This window comes from Stegodyphus dumicola, chromosome 10 (genome assembly GCF_044657685.1).
Source record: "Stegodyphus dumicola isolate Sdum_Otavi_A_Nest chromosome 10, ASM4465768v1".
Classification (NCBI taxonomy): domain Eukaryota; kingdom Metazoa; phylum Arthropoda; class Arachnida; order Araneae; family Eresidae; genus Stegodyphus; species Stegodyphus dumicola.
Genome location: NC_140777.1, coordinates 69,497,701 through 69,515,769, shown reverse-complemented (window position 1 = coordinate 69,515,769; position 18,069 = coordinate 69,497,701). Strand labels below are relative to the sequence as shown.

Below are 18,069 nucleotides of genomic sequence, written 5' to 3'. Positions count from 1 at the left end.
GCGTGTCAATTGTTTTTAATCTCCTAATACAGAAGGAATGCTGCAGGTCGCTCCTTACTTTTTATCTAAAACGCATAGTTTTCGAAGTCACGGACTAAATTTGCATATTCCCTACTTTATAAATGTTGTAATTTTCTTTTATAACTTCTTCTATTTCCTTTTGTTAAAAAAGGTTGTGGATTATATGGTCATTTCCTACCGAACTCTCAATATTCTCTAATTGTTTTGAGCTGCGAATGTGACTGCAAGATGTTACCCCGCAGTAGAAAAGAAACTGATCCTAAAACTCCATGACAGATCTATGGAGAAAATGTTTTTCTAAACCTAAGACTCGCACTTCAAATAATCCTTACTATTTCATTATCAAATGCTATAAACCTTCGTTCAGCAAATTAAAATAAATTTTGACATATTTACAATCAACGACGACACAAGATCCTCCAAGTCATCTAGCGTTTTTAAATGTGGAAAGAGAAAAATTTGAAATGGATCGACTTTGATGATCTAATTGATAAATTTGCTTCATCTGAGGCAAGAAAGATGTATACATCGTAATTAATTGTATTAATGTATATTATATTATTATTAATAAATATATCTGCTTATCTATAATATATATTAAACATTTAATTGTTTAAAAATTGTACTTTTTTGAAAAAAATTATATAAATCAGTAAAATAAATAATACCTTTTCAACTAATTCTATAGTCATCGTATGTCTGATTTTTCGCTGACACAGATACATTTCCGAATCCAATACTAGTGTTGTTAGGTAGAGACTATTCTTAATATATTTTAGAGTATTTTATGGCAGATTCAGCATTTTATTATTTTCCTATTGCATTATCTTCTTATTGCATTATTTTCTTATTGCATTATTTCTTCATATTCTGTACATTATATTACTGTAAGTGGTTTTTTTTTGGGGGGGTGCCAAAAAGGTATTTTTGCTCCGGGCGCCAGTTATGCTCGCTACGCCACTGGTGGTAACTAACCCTTTTAGGCTTTGACCACTGCTATGAAAAGAAGCGGTGGTCATTTTATTACAGGCGGCCAGCACTCTTAATATTAGTCTGTATCTGTAGTGCAATGTTGTGTTCAATGTAATCCCAGCACAAGTCCTCAACTCTAATTATTATATATCATATGTCTCTTAATATGAATTGCAGTGAATGTGATTTATCAAGGTACAGTATTATTCACCCAATATGAATATTGTAATGTCATAATCATTGTCCACTTTACTCTGTCTGTGTTAATTACCGCTAGATATTTGCAATACAGTAATGTATGTCCTAATGCGCAGATATATATGGCGCAGCTTTATGTGAATCTATCATACCATACACGAATATGTCATTGTTATCATTGTTTATGGTATATATACAGGCCAACTGTACCTTAACCCATAATTTATATGTATTACCAATAAGTATTGTATGTAGTGCACTCCTTAATACCAATGTCAAATATGTATGTAATCTCCCCTTGTTCTAATATCCAATCTCTAGATAAAGGTGGACGTGGCGCTGTACCAATTAACCCAATGGTAAAGGGATGGTGCCCACGTCCTCCTTCGCATATCGCATATCGCATACAGGCGGCCAGCGTTACCTCCTGTGAAGGGACAGACAGTTTACAATTTCACTTTCTCCGGGACTGCCTTCGGTGTGGCAGTCAGAGTCACAAACAACTTAGGGATTAGTGACTCGGATTAACAAAATCTGCGTGGCTCGCTACGTGAACGTGAAGCTCTTGGTATACATTATATCTATAGTGTTGCGTCTAAAACGAAGCAACTATTCTAGAAAGATAGAGAAGCATTTCCGAGTACTTCTATTGAGCAACTACTTAGTTTCGGTCCGCAGCTCCATAGATGAAATATATATCAGCGAGTTCTGCGTTTCGTGTAGCGATGTGTTATATCCAGGAAGATAGGTGTGATTCAAATTCTTATTTATAAAAGGTTGTTTTCAAGCTGACTGGTTTTTCTTTTCGGTTAAATTACGCTGACTGATCAGAATTTATTCTCGCAGCAAAAATAATAATAACATCTCGAGCTATGTTCTCACGACATTAAAAATCTAAACTATTAACTGAAGAATTTCAAAACTTTGGAACTGTCTAGACGATAAATTATCAATTCTTACTCAGATTCTGATACCTGACTCTTGATTTCTAAGGAGCTGATTTCTTGCTATGGAGCCCCTGGCTGATGAATATCGAGGTAGCATCGTAAGAGAAGTTTTTTTTAGTATTCGATGTATATCACTCGAATCCTGCATTGGGAATGATGATATAAGCCTACCATCCAACAGCCCCTGCTCCACCTCAACATTTCTGTATACACATTAAATAACCAAATCTCCTTATTTTAGCCCACTATGTCTGCTCTTACGTTTTAGCTAGACATTTTTAATCACTCTATATATATTACTCAAAATGAAATTAGATTTGAATAAAGTGATGTAAAAGAAATATGCATTGGAAATGCTTTTGTCATATAATAATGAAAAAAAAAAAAGCATTGACAATGGTCCAAACAATATAAGTAATTACTGAAAAATTTGTAAAGTAGCTTAACTTGAAAAAAGAAAATTCAGATTGGCAACCTTAAATTTTAAATTTAAGGTTTCTAGCCAATCAGTCTAAGATTACTCTTTTACCTGATTTTAAATTTTTCACTGGCATATTTATCTTTAGATATCTTAATATGACTTTATGCAATTTTGCTCTAGAACTATTCAGTTTAATATTATATCAAGTAGATTTATTTGAAATATGGACTTGTTCTTGAATTACTGAGATTTTGCTTTTTTCAGCCCAAAAGAGCGTTAGACAAGAAGGGCTATTAGTCTCGAAACGGCATTTTGTGTTGAATCACCAAAAGCGTTGAATCACTTTTCAAATTGCTGCCACCAAATATTACTGCCCTGTATTATATTGAAAGAAATTAAATGAAGCATATGAGTGTATATATGTATGCTTCTCGTACTATGGAAAAACAACGTATCATGGTATCTAAAGCCATCAAATTTTGAAATACATAGTCCTTCACTTGAATATGGGCACTTAAAAGCCCGAATTTTGAATTTCGAATTTGTTTTATTATCTATTTCATATTTTGAAAACTCTAAGGAATTTTTGATTAAAAACTCAAAACGATTTCAAAGCGAGCAGAGGCAACACTGTACGGAATTAACATATTTATCTTCAGTGAGCGAGACTGTCTGTCGGAAATTCTAAAGATATGCTGTTTCTAAACGTTTTTAGACCAAAGGGGTATTAGGCCAAATGCGTATGTGTACTTAAATTGAAAAATGGCCCTTTGGGCGTAATTTGAAAGCTTTCAGAATTTTTTTAAAGCCCAAAAGGGGGTATTAGTCTCGAAATTGTATTTTGCATAGGTTTACTATAAACAGCGAATCACTTTTCAAATGGTTGCGACAAAATATTATCGTCCTGTATTATTTTTAAAGAAATTAAATAATGAACATTAAAAAACTCAACATTTGATTAACAAATCAACAGTTTGAAAGCGAGTAGTGTTCACTCTATACGGAATTAAACATTCTTATCTCCAGCGCGCGAGAGTGTCTTTTGGAAATTCTAAAGATATGCTTTTTTTTTAATATAACTTACGAATTTACTGTTAAATTGAATTTTATGTGACCTAAGGGAAAATAAGTGATATTTAATAGTGAATGAATACTTTTATTCTTCAAATATTTTGAAGTGCTTTTCTGTACTTATTATAGCATGTTTATTTAATCCTTAAACACAGAGTTTTATAAGAAATTCTTTCATCATGGATTTCTACATTTTTGTAACTTCCATAAGAATTTTAAGGTTTTATGTGTATATTATGTTAAATATTAAAAACAACTAACCATTAAATTGCTGCCTTCAGCGGAAAACTGTAACGTTTTTGCTTGGAAAATCCTTATCACAAACACTAAATTAATTATTTTATCGTTTTTCAATTTTACCCTTGGCTATTCTTACACTAGCTGTCTATTTCTACACTACCTTGTCTGCTCTTACACTAGCACATGATAAACACAGAAAAGAATTCTTTCAAACTGATGCGCCATGTCTAATTTATCACAGACAGAATATGACTCATCTTAGAAATCCGTTCCCCTCAGAATTATCCACATCTCGCTTATTGATAATATGTTGCAATTTCATCCTCAACCTTCTAGCGATTAATAGGCTTTCCCAAGGAAAGACACTTGCCTTCTTCATTTTTGCTATTAAGTGATTCTGCAGTTGTATTGCATGAACTTTCAGGAATTACAGACCTATCATGAATAATAAGTTTATTCAACATTAGCGTCCAACATTAGTGCCATCTCTTGATTAGTTTTCTCGAACTAGTTTCCCCGAACCATTTTTTTTTTTTTTCTAGGCTTCCATTACCGCTGAACTCGGCTGAGAACCTTCTAAAGATGATCTTAATCTTCTCAGTTTATTCATACACTTATATACTTCCTCTTATATTTATCTACCGAACTGAATTTTTATTCGATAATGAACTCATTTTGGTTTAACACTTCTTCTAAACAGAAGTTTCAGAATACTTTACTGCTGTTACCTTGTACACTGTTATAAGGACACTGCTTTTCTGCTGTTGTATCATTCACGTATATCCAAGAGTAAACCTGCCAATAACGGCAATGGTAACCATGGTTACAGAATTTTGCGCGAGCAAATTAAAAAGACTTTCATATAATTTTTGAGAGTATCTCGTTCTAAAAATTGATTTTAGTTTTCAACAATTGCGTTATACAGAGGCTGTTCACACATTTTTTTAGACGATGTATATTGTATTCACAAAACTAAATTACATAAAATTCTTGTGTTTTAAATGTTCTATTTAACATGCCTTATTCGGAACTATCTTTCGATACCGCAATTTCCAGGATAATAATGCCTTTTGAAGTGGCAAAAGATGTATTCTTTCCCATTCCTCCCGAACAGCTTTCCAAAGTCCTGTTAGGGTTTTGGGACAACGTTTGGATAATGCAGTTTTTAAAAGTTCGAAAGCACAAAAATCTATAGGTGACACATCAGGATATTTACTAGGGATATCAGTGAAGGGTATGGCCTTGATACTAGTTTTTTGTTCCATTTCTTTTAGGAAATTTACAGTGGATTTTGATGTGTGACTGCTAGCTTTGTCTTGATAGAGTCTCACAGATTGATGGCACTGTGGGTAAAGCGATGGTATTTTATTCAGAAAAATTGGCGATAAAATAGGTTCCTGATAGTATTTGGAGTTAACTAATAGTTGACATTTTTGTTCACTCTCTTTATTTTTAACTTGCCATTATAAGAAAAACCAGCAACAATCATGAATCCCTTAGAAAAACTTTCTTTCGATTCTTTGAACCATGTACTTAAATTTTTTCTCCCCTTTTATGATAATAAAAAAATTAATAATGATAATAAATGGCTCTTTTTTTTTTGTTACAATCATTTAAATACACCCATGCTTCATCTATTGTGACAATTGTTTTTCATTTTTCTTTGGATAAGTGTTTCTCATATAGAATTCTGCAGCGTGTCCTGCGTTGAGCGATATGCTTTGGAAGAAGACGATGCCCATTGCGTTTTTTCGCTTTCTTAAGATTTAAATCAGCATTTATCATTTTGTTTACAGTGGACACCGAGCATTTTAATGATTTTGCAACTGTCCTTTGACTATGGGGATTTTCTTTTAACATTAAACAACGTACGTTTGCAATAGTCGAAGATGTCCGTTTTTTCCTTGGATATTTGTTTGGAATTTTTGTCCCACTTGAGGCTCCAATTTGACATTTTTTTCCTTTCTTGTTGATGATATTACCTATCGACGCTTTAGATATCACAAAAACATGACTCTCACATCGTTTTTGGGTAACGGAGTATGCATATTTCTCTTCGGAAAGAGCTTAAATGTAGCCTTCTAACCACTGCTTTGTTAAATTCGCCATTTTGAATAAAAACAAAACTTTCAAGCCACAGACGATAATTTTGACTTTTAAAAACATAGTACAATTGTAATTACATCTTTTGAAGCAAAAGATTTTTTATTACCGCTTACCAAAATCGTCTAAAAAATGTGCGAACAGCCTCTGTAGAACCGAGTTCTGCGTTTGTTGCGTGACGTATGAAATAAAATCCGCTACGTATCTTCGGGAATTCTTTCATTTTGCTGCGCTAAGGAAATGAGGTTCCCTGTGTTTGCGATCTTCGATCGTCAAAAGCTTTCAAGTTCAGGAAAATATTCCAGGTTTATTCTCAATCTACAAATAAACACAGCTTTTATGTTATTGTAGGTGTCTAATTTGTAAATATAACTGTAAGTAGAATTATATTAAATGTTAAAAAATTTCAAAATGGTAATTTTATTTTGTCGTAATTGACTGCAAGTTCGGTGCATTAGATTACGGCAAAGCACTCGAGGGCTATCTGCCTTAAGGGAGGGATACCTTCGTGGAGGACTTTTTAAGGGAAAGAGTCTCGTATACACGTTATATATGGGGAAAACCACGAAAACACCCATGCAGCCAGCCCGTTCGCGGGATTCGAACCTCGGACCGAACTACCAGTGTTCAGCGACGTTACCGCTCGGCCGCTGGTGGACCGACTGCAAGTTCGATGTCGGATCCTATTGCGGACAGGTGTATAAAGAATTAATATCTAGCGATAAGAACATTTTTGAGATGTTTGATCACGACAACTACCATGTTTGAGTAGGTCAAGATCACTTCCTTGCATAGGAAAAACAACATTGATGTCGGACGCACAAACAAATCTTAATACAACATTTTCGATTTTCCACTGAAGGTCTCTATGTTAGAAATTAAATTTGTGGCTTCAGCCGGTATTATGTTTTTCATTTAACTTTATTTGAACTGAATCTTTCGTGTGCTTTGCAGGTAAATCGTTTGATATTTCATACATCCGTATTAGATTCTACAGCAGTCGCCCTGAAAGTTTCGCCATCTACAAACGCACCAGCCCTGATTCCAGCTGGACGCCATATCAGTATTACAGTGCTACATGCAACGAGACATACAGTCTGCCTGAAGGCGGATATTTCACCAGAGAAAATGAAACACAACCTTTGTGCACATCTGAGTTCAGCGATATATCACCACTGACCGGAGGCACAATACTTTTTAGCACCCTAGAAGGTCGCCCTGGTAAATACGATTTTGCAAACAGTACTGAACTCCAGGTATGAAACGTATACAGTAGCACAGAATCTTTATCTTAAAGTTTAAATAATTTTTTTAATGTGTGACATTTCTATACATTCCTTTTTCTATAATAATATATGACATATATTTTTCTACAACATGTGACATATATTTATCATAAATGTTTATATGATATTCTATAATATGTGACATTATGTTCCCTTATGGGTATTATTTTTTAAATTAACAATATAAGTTTTAATAATCTATCATAATTACTTATTTTAAATTTCAGTTATTTTTTTAATTTTAACAAGAAAATTAGCACGAAGAACTCGTTTCTGCAAACGACACTGAAAAGTCACACATGGTTAACATATATTCTTGAAGTAGATGCAAAACAAATCTTTAAAACAAATTCATTCCCTTGTTTTGAATAATAGAGTAAAATATTAGTCTTGAGTAAGATACTTTTTATTCTTTTCATAGTAGCTAGACTAATTAAACTAATGAAGAAAATCCCTCCAGCATTACTGCAGCATTGTCTAAGTTAGCAGATATAGTTATGCGATTTTTAATATGATATGCAATTTTTAATATGAAAATATTATATATATATTATTATCTCGCTTGTCACATACGAGAATGGAATGACAGTTCGTGAGCCTATTTGCTCAAAAAACGATAAAGAAATTTCTACCTATTTCTCAACATAATCATTCTGTAACACAATCCTAGTCTCAGTGTTATTTTCTAACCTTAATATTTTAGTTCTGCTGTTGTGACTAATCTCGCTTGTCTGCTAACAGAGCAAGCAAACGAAAATCATCGTGGCAAGGAGGCAAAACAGCACCTGCTGTTGGCAACAGCCTTGGGCACCATACAGGTGACAATACGACTTTGCTCAGTTCCCCCCCTCCAAGTTTGAAGTAAAGTACTCCAAGGGGACGGGTTCGAGGGTTTGCTAGCCTTCTTTCCCTACCACCAATCTATCAAGAGTCGAGAGGACTTTCGGCTCGCCGCATATTTAGAGAGTCCCCTTGCTGCACAGACACTATAGATTTACAAACATCCATATCTTCTCCGGGATTCGAACCCGGCCATTCGACGCGGCAGTCAGAGACATTAATAACTATCCTGCTTGGGCAGCATATTTTGGTTATAGTGTAGAAAAGGGTGCACTTTGTATTGGCGCCAAATAACGACGTTGATACCAGTTCTCTGGTAACCCAAAATGAACTCTATTTTCCCAATGTTATGCCAACCATTATTTTGTTACGTGCCAATATTTTTCTTTGAAGTTTAATAAGTTGATATTTCTTAGTTTAGTGATCGAAGGTTACGTGATTTGTAGTACGTATATCACGTATTACAGATCATGTATTTCGAGTTTTGACCATATTTTGGATTATTGGGATTTTAATTATCAAATATTAACCCCGCCGGGTGGCTGTGATTAATCAGTACGACTATCCATTCCGGGATTACATGAATTGCATTATACTCTCTTAGATGAAAAGAAAAAACAGGCACCAAGAAGGACTTATCCGAATGGGACGAAAATCTGTAGGAGTATTGTACATGTACAGAAAAACTAATGATTACAGTTTGAGAAAAATTGGATGATTTATTCAAGTGATAAAGCTTCACAAAGTGAAAAAGTCAATAACGCGTTTGTCCACCTCTGGCCCTTATGCAAACAGTTATTCGACTTGACATCGATTGATAGAGGTCATTGATAGATGATAGGACGTCCACCTGAGGAATATCGTGCCAAATTCTGTCCAAATGGCGCGTTAGATCGTCAACATCCCGAGCTGGTTTGAGGGCCCTGCCCATAATGCTCCAAACGTGCTCAATAGGAGGGATATCCGGCGACCTTGCTGGCCAACGTAATGTTTGGCAAGCACTAAGGCAAGCATTAAAAACATGTGCAGTGGGCGGACGGGTGTTATCTTGCTGAAATGTAAGCCCAGGGTGGCGTGACATGAAGGGCAACACAACGGGCCTTAGAACTTCGTCGACGTACCGCTGTGCTGTAAGTTTGCGACGGATGGCAACCAAAGGGATCGTACTATGAAATGAAATGCTACCCCAGACCATCAGTCCTGGTTGTCGGCCTGTCTGCCGGAAGACAGTCAGGTTGATATCACACCGCTGTCCAGGTCGTCTCCATACTCGCCTTCGCTGGCCATCGGGGCTCAGTTCAAAGCGGGACTCTTCACTGAAGACTATTCTACTCCAGTCAGTGACATTCCAGTGCGAATGAGCCCGACACCACTGCAAACGGGCTTGACGTTGTACAGAGGTCAATGGTAGTCGGCGCAAGGGGAGCCGTGACCTCAGCCCCCTTTCTGTGAGATCGTCTATGAACGGTCCTTGTAATCACTTAAGCACTAGTTTCACGTACAATGGATGATAATGATGCATCTGGGACTGTGAGTGCCGCTCTGACGATTGCTTGGTCTTCACGTTCTGTCGTTTCTCTAGGCCTACCGCTTCCTTCTTGACACTGTGGGCGGCCATGGTTAACCTATTCCTACCGACATCGTCTAATAGTGGCATCGCTCCAGCTCAAATGTCGAGCTATTCGCCAATAAGACTGACCGGCTTCTTTGAGCCCAACTACACGACCTCTCTCAAATTCTGACATCTGCGCATATCGTTCGCGCACCTGTATGCGTGGTATAGTTACTGTGTACCAGAGTACACGGAATGAAGTTCATGAAGAATTTATGACCTGGAATCGTAATTTCTCCTCTTAAATATCCTGCCAATTGCGCAGATCAGATGCGCTGTAGCGACAACCGTTCATTCATTAGCAACCAAAATGTAAAATTTTGCCTTTTCCATCGAAACCTATATGCATATCAATTTGTGTCCAATTTGCTTTATATCTTCTCAGTGCGTCGTGGTGCATTTAAAAAAATTTTTTTTAATTTTTGTTTCCCACAAGGTATGCTATATGCTCATCAAACTTATCCGTTTTTAAGCAAAAAATCCGCTTTCAAGTAAAGAAATCTGCTTTTAAATAGGAAGCTCAGTGCTCGTTAACTTGTCTTACTAGTTCGAAATGTTTCAAATGAAAACTTAATTTCTGCTTCTCTTGCTTCTTTTTTGATTTTGCATAGACATTAGGTTTATCTTGGAGTAGGAAACATGAAAAATGAGTAACGCCTAGCCGGTATTTGAAATCCGGACCTTCCATGATAGCCAGACGTGTTTCTAATTATGCCACAAAAGGAGACAGTGAGAAGGAAGAAAATTTCTTACAATACTGTTTTTGTACAGTTTTTAGTTTTTAATACTACTAGAAATTACATTATTAGTGTATGAGTTCGCTCATATAATTTCTGTTTCTGTAAGAATAGATAAAGTCATATAAATGGCTTCTAAATTTTTTAAATAAAGCTGCTTTTCTGAAATTCTGCTTAAGATGTGTTTCTATAATCTTTTGATTTAGTAGCAAAACACATGAGGGCTGTCTGCCGAAAGAGAAGACCGTGAAAGACTTTCTAACAGAATTTCTAACAGAATTCTAAACTCATTTTTAGAACTGGGTCAAACTATTCAGCACTTTTATCCGGCATAATATTAGTAGGCTTTATTCGCACTGTGAATAAAGAAACATAAAACGCTTTGAAGTCAAATATATTATAAAAGAAGGTCTCTCTGAAGATACAATGAATTCTGAGAATTTTAGTAGACAATCGTAAAATTTCGATACGTTTTTAATCTCCGTCAAAAATCAAAGATTGTAATATTTTTAAGGACTTAAATAAGTGAAAAAAGATTTATCCTCGATAGTTTCCCAGCATGAAAATGTAACTTTCAAAATGTGTTGCAATTACTATGTGTATTTCTATTATACTTATGCAAATTATTTATTTTGCAGGAATGGGTCACTGCTACTGCAATACGTATTACACTAGACAAAATGAATACATTTGGAGACGAAATTTTTGAAGATCCTCTTGTACTGAAGTCTTATTATTATGCCATTAGTGACCTTTCAGTAGGCGCTAGGTGTGTATTAACTTTCTTTTGTAACTGAGAAAATTCATAACGGAAGGGAGCAGACAAAAAATTCGAGTTAATATGACTTTTCAGCAAATCATGATTGAAAACGTCTAGGAAACTTCTACATAAAATATAACAAAAAATTAAACCAAAATAGGTGAAATTTTTAAATTAGTAAAAAATCAATTGAAAACGATTGGCGAAAAATGAATAAATGGTTTTGCAAAAGCGATGTACTTTTGTGAAAAATCAATAAAAGTTTCCAAATCCAGTGAGTAACAAGTGCAGGAATTAGGTACAGTAAGGGAGAATTTTCTTTCTTAATATTAAGCCTCTTTTCATAATTTGTAACATTTATTTTAATGTATTAATTTTTATCAAATTTTCATTTATTTTAGAATTAAATTAAAAAACTAATATCTCGTTGCTAATTTATGCAATAACGACGTGAAGTCCGGCATGCCCCTTTTAAACAAAATAACCAAATAGACTGTCTGATAACTCAGTCTCTCTTTTTAAATTATTCCAATTTCTAGCTTTATAAGCATAAAAAATACTTTACTGAAACTAGTTTTATTCGAAACGCCGCTATGAATAGCTACAGTATTACACTCCTGGTAGAAAAATAAGCAACAAAAAGCAAAACTCAGAATAAAACAAAAAAACTATTTAATGGATATGCGTGAAATTAATCTAAGAGGTTGGTATGGCATTACTAGACCACATAACAAGCAATAAAACAAAGACATAAAAAACACATAAATTACAACCATCACTTTGCAAAAGACCAAATAAGTCGGAAGAAGGCGCAAATAAAATATCACGCTAATAACGGGGCATGATACCCTCCAGCTGAAATGCATGCTTGAGAAGGGCGAGGCAAACTGAATAGTGTTGTTGATCGCTTGTTGTGGCATGGCTCCCATTCCTATAGTAATGCATATTCCTATAGTAGTAAGAGTAAGTCACTAGGAAGTGATTGCCTTCCTCGTGGCTCAACTTTTTCTTCATTCGGGAAGTGTAGCTAAAGTGTACCGGAGTTAACCCCGCAAATTCAATAAAGAATGTTTTTAATTCAGAAGCTCAGCATCCTCGAATGTGTTGGTGTATTCATTAATTTTTCCAGTGGTGGGCTCTAGCCGATGTAGGCCTTTACTGAGGCCGGAGGCGGTGGTCTCTTTATTATGGAGACACTTAATAGGTGAGCCACTGTTGCCTCCAAAGAAAGGGCAGACAAATTACATTCGTGCCTTACCCGAGATACGAACCAAGGCTCTTACCGCACTCAGAGTCACTAATTACTTTCTCGTCTTGGCGGCTACTTTTAGGAGGACTACAAATGCTTTTTTGTATTAAATAAGTGATTTTTGCTTTAAGATTAAAAACATTCGTGGGAAAATGAAAATTGCTGTCTCCAGTTTATACAAATCACGGGTTTTCTCTTCCTAATCTCCTTAGCTATGCTACCCGTCTGCTTCCCCCCGAAAAGAAGAAAAAAATATCTTTCTGCTGCAAACAGACTAATCATTGCCATTCACGTCACGTCTGCCAAATCAACATTTTGAGAAGGAATCAGGCAGCTAGACGTAAACATCTGGGGAAAGGACACTATCGTGCATAAAGAAAATTATGGATTATTATAATGTGAAATTATTAGACAAATAGGATTTTCTAAAATTCCCATATGCTTTTTGTTTAATTCTTGTTTCTCCCGGAAACAAAGCAATAGCAACTGCAGATGACATGATGCCACACCAGTAACATTTAGAACGACTCTCTTCCTTTTCAGCACATTTTGTTTGCATTCTCACTTGCCCAGTTGTGTTTAGTAACAAAACCAGAGAAATAAAACACAGTTTTATCTCACCAATATTGTCAAACTGTTTGAACAATCCTCATGCCAACTCAGCGATATTTCTCTAAATTTTATTCTTCTGTCATGGTCGTCTGGAATCAGTTGATGAATGTAATGTAATTTCCATAACTTAAAAAAAAATGTGTACTTAAAAATGTTCGCAAGTATCTAATATGAGATACTACTTTCCCGAGCTACTTGATTCAGCAGTCTGGCAACATTTTTTAGTACTGTCGAAGTTTAAACTCTTCCTGGTGTTCTAGAATTAGCAGCACTTAACGTTTTTAATTAATTACAATGATAATTTCCAATGGATTTAGTATTTAATGTAGCATGTATTCCACGTTCAGTCCTCCGTCATCTTTGCATTCATATCGTAACAGGTTATGATTATACTGTCCTACTTCACAATCATCACAGCGGCAAGAAATGGTATTATGGTTGTTAGCGAAGTAACTCACGTTTATAAATAGGAAAATAAATCAAAAATCAGCGCATTAAAGTAGCGGTATATTTCGAATTCTTTGCTTGTTATTTTAATAACATAAATTTCTTCCCATTCCCATTTCTTTCTAGATGCCGGTGCTATGGTCATGCGAGTGCATGCATACCTGCTCCTGATAATGTCACTGGAATCATGCGACTTGTTTGCCGGTGCGAACACTACACTGCTGGATTCGATTGCGAGAGATGTTTAGAAGCTTACAACGAACGACCCTGGGAACCTGCTTCTCCGACGAATGCAAATGAATGTCGGCGTAAGTGTCTATTATTCTCCTAATTTTTATCATTACATTATTAATTCTAAAACCAGATAATTAATTATTCATAAAACGCAGGAAATCAGAAAGAAAATTTAACTATATAAAAAAAAATATTTTAAATGTATAAAATCCTTTGAATTCCTATTTTTCGATTTGTTTTTAGACTTCTCATTTTATATACAGGAGAATCCGAACTTTTCAAAAGAATGTTTTATGTGATTTGTTTAGTAGTCAGTCTTCATTGTAAATGCACGCAAAGAAACTTTGTTTTCAAGTCGCATACTTAGAGAATTAAGCTTAATTTTTGCTAAGAAATTTTCATAGTTTGTTCTCTATCTAAAAATGCAAGGTCGTTAGATAAACATGTACAAAAAACGCACCTGATCAGATTACGTAGACAGAAACCTTGCCAGCAGTCACTCACATCACCTCGTCGAGATCGGATCATTCATTTCTAATATTTAAATAAAAATTAACGTAAGTGCGTTGCCAGTTTGGTTAATTCTATCACGCTGACAGCTCACGATCATAGTGCTTCCTAGGAATTTTAATTACGAATCTTCTGAAGGTTCTCAGATAAACACTCACAGAAGCGCCTAGTTAAAGAAAAAATCTTTAGAAGCGTCTTTGCTACCTTTCTTCAGTTGTAAAGAACCGTCTCAGACTTCGGCTTGTGATATAAATGGTTAGTAAGTTCAACTACCAACTGGGAGATCCGTGGTTCAAGTCCCGAAGAAAAAATGTTTGATCTTGTTTTTGTTTCTTATCTTCGACAAACTTACTAGTCTGTGCAGTGATATGTCCATCTGGTAACTAGGAAATAAGTGGTTCGATAACCAACAAGGAAACATTTGATTTTTCATATTTCCTATTCTGCAAAAAATCAATAATCTTTGCATAATTTATATGATTTTGCTGATACATGGCTGACTCCGTATGCAGTGGAAAGCGGTAAAGAGCGTAACTGAGGTCAAATCGTAAAAGTGAAATCATCTGAATCTCACTTAACCAGAAAATACAGAACTCCTGCTGTTATCTTCAGTAGCTCAACACATAAGCACAGGCCATCTAAGAAGAAGGAGGGGCATTCATATTCAAGCGAAACTCAATTTCCTTCAAACGTGTCCATTTTGAAATACTCCTTTTGGGGGAGGTGTCATTGTTACTTGTTTGTTATTATAAAAAAAATTATCGTTTAAAAGTCTTTTTTTTTTCGCCTTCATTGTTCTTTTAATGATGAAAAATAAACAATACTTTAATTACCCGTCTTTGTAAATGTAGACCTATAAAACAAATATTTTTTTCTTTTAATTAAAGGTTAACACCAAAAGAAAATAGGTTAGGTGGACTTCAGTTTTAAAAATTGAAATTATACCGCATAAAATCCAAACAAGATTAAGTAAATCAGACAGTTAAGTTTCATTCTGCAAATGCATTTTAAGGTAAAAGCGACGCAGAGTTATCCGAAAAGTATAAAATATACAAATTCGATATGGTGTATACGCATTAAAAAAGAAATGATTAAAATTTTAGACGAAATAAATTTTTTCATTCAGGAAACTCAATTGAATATAGAGAATAAATCTATATGATGTTGGCCCATCTCTGGCTCTTATGCAAGCTGCTATCCAACTTGTCAATGTTTCCAGTTCGCGGATAACCTCTTGCGGGATCTTTTTCCAAACTCGTTTTAGCTATCGAACTAGATATGCGACCTGCTGGTACAATCGGAAGTGCCTGTTCATCAGACCTCTGATGCGTTGTTTTACTGGGAAGATATCTGGCTATCTAGCTGACCAAAGAAGTGTTTGACAAGCATGAAGACAATGAGTAGGAATGATTGGCGTATTTGGCTGGGTATTATCCTGTTGAAATATAACCCTGTAGTTACTTAAAAGCAAAGGAAACACAGCATATAGAGTATCGTTTTAACATATTAAAAACAGAATATGGTAAACCTATAAACGTATAAACGCTTTGTTGTAAGGGTTTTGCGGATGACAACCAAAGAGCTGTTAAATCAAACAGCACCCAATACCACGACTCCCTGTTGTCAGGCGTTGCAACGGACGACATTCAGGTCAGTATCCACCGGGCGTCTCCAGAAGCGTCTTGAAGCAGGACTAATAGATGAACATAATTCTACTTCAGTCAGTGAGATTTCAAGTCGAACAAATGAGTTTGTCGTTACGCGTAGCTGAGGGGAACAAGTAGGTGCAATGAGCGTCTTGAAAGCAGATCCCATTCACCGAGTCACTTACCAGTAGTCCTTGCAGTCAATGTTGTCCAGGTTAGAGGCCGGATCTTTCATAATGACGAACCTGGGTGCTATGAGAGCCGCTATTATGAATGATCTGTTGTGTTGTCTTCCTAAACCGGCCGCCGGCATTACTTTGACTCAAATGCCGAGAGATTCTTTGATTTAACTACCCTCTTCTTTTGGTTCACTGCATGTTCTTTCTCAACTGGTGACTTGTGTCTTTACTCCAAAACCGTTTGCGAGACGTTGCTACACTCAAAATGAATAGATAGAATTAAATTCTAATCTGAAGTATACCCTAGTATTGGAGTTGTTTCCCTTTCATACACCGTTTGGATGGTCAGCTGTTCATTTAATAGACTCCAACGTTTAACCGTTTATTTGCAGTGAGATGGAAAAGCATTCATGTACGAAATTGGGTTACAGTCGGAGAATTCCTTCTTGGTGCATCATGTTTTTTAAGGTGAGTCTTAGAATGTGTAACGGAAAAGAATTACAAAAAAAAAAACTGTTAAGTTCATGCTCTAAAGCCACAATCACGCTGCTTAACAAATTTTAATTTCTGTACTCAAAACAATGCTTTTTATTTTTAGAATTTTGCTGTTTTATATCATGTCAGTAACTATGGCTTAAATTTTATTCAATATGTCATACAGGACTGTAAACAAATTGTTTAAATCAAACTTAATTTCAAGAAAAACGGTTAACCGTCTCACAAGAAAAAGAAAAGCCGTTTATTCAGAAACACATAAAAGAGATCAGCTTATCCTGAGCTACTAGAGAGAAATCATTTTAAACAGCCTTGCTATCGGATAATATATCGAAATTCATTTTCGCATTTAAATGTAGGAAAACATAACGGTAATTCTGTATAATTTTTTTTAAGTATATGCATTAAATTTACAAATCATATGTCACAGCAAATTTAAATTCATGTTTTATTTAAAACGAATTTTTTAACCTCTCAATGCTTTTGAGCATCTGTGTTGAACCACTGTTTAATAAGCAGCTTCTCGTTTGTTATAGATTTCTCATTTCAAGTACTATCGAAAGGTATTAGTATATTCTACTAGTGAACAAACATTGGAAAAAAATCAGCCGGTATTAACAAAAATAATTTCTTTTCAGATATAAGATAATATATCAGATATATTTCCTAAGTATGTAGTATTTGAACTGTAAAGTTTAAGAACAAGAAATGTATAGTCATTTTAAAATCAGGAACAAGAATTTAACAAACAAAACTTTACTTTAAAATTTACATAAAATATCTGTTTTTCATTTAAACTAAATATTTCATTATAATTTATCATTTCTTTAATAAATTATCTTGCTCTTTTCCTTCTTCTAATAAAAAAACTCCAAGTATTCTTGAACTTAGTACTGGTTAGAGACATGTACTGTTGTCCATGAGAAAATATCAGCTGTCCGAGCGGGGGGGAAGTCCATTTTATTGAAACTTACTTGTTTCAGGGTTTAAATTCAGCCAAAACCAGTCAAAACTTGGCTTCGGTGATTCTCCATATTTAAGCCGAATCATAAATCCAACCGAAGCGAGCTGTAGTCCCAAGAAAGATGAATTCGATGTTTTGTTCTACAACTGAATCGCAATATGAACAGAAAATTCTGTTATTAATGCAAGATTTTTCTTTCGTAATTAATAAACTGACATTGATAAATCAGATAGCGAATGTATGCCTGACTTTCCTTCGAAGACCAAATTAAGCGGAAAATGTTGAATACATAAGGGACAAGAAGCATGTTTATGATCCCATTCGATCGAGGACTTAAAAAGAAGTCAAAACATGAAGCAATTTATTTTTATCTTGGAAATTATTGTTCGAAATCTTTCTTTTGTCCCCGGCTTATTGTACTTTATTGTCATTAACTCAGCCACCTTTAATTTTTTTTAATTTCATTTCATTTTTAGGATGCTTTACTTTAATTCTGTTTACTATTTTTCTAGTCATCATGCGTAT

General features: G+C 35.0%; 1 protein-coding gene across 1 annotated transcript in view; it reads left to right on the top strand.

Moving 5' to 3' along the window:
• Positions 1-18,069, top strand: part of LOC118182569 (laminin subunit gamma-1-like) — a 131,175-nt gene that overhangs the window by 22,098 nt on the left and 91,008 nt on the right. Inside the window, exons 3-5 of the mRNA XM_085825058.1 lie at positions 6,928-7,229; positions 11,087-11,217; positions 13,643-13,824. Coding sequence (XP_085681184.1) covers positions 6,928-7,229; positions 11,087-11,217; positions 13,643-13,824 — 615 coding nt within the window. The remainder of the gene's footprint in view (positions 1-6,927; positions 7,230-11,086; positions 11,218-13,642; positions 13,825-18,069) is intronic.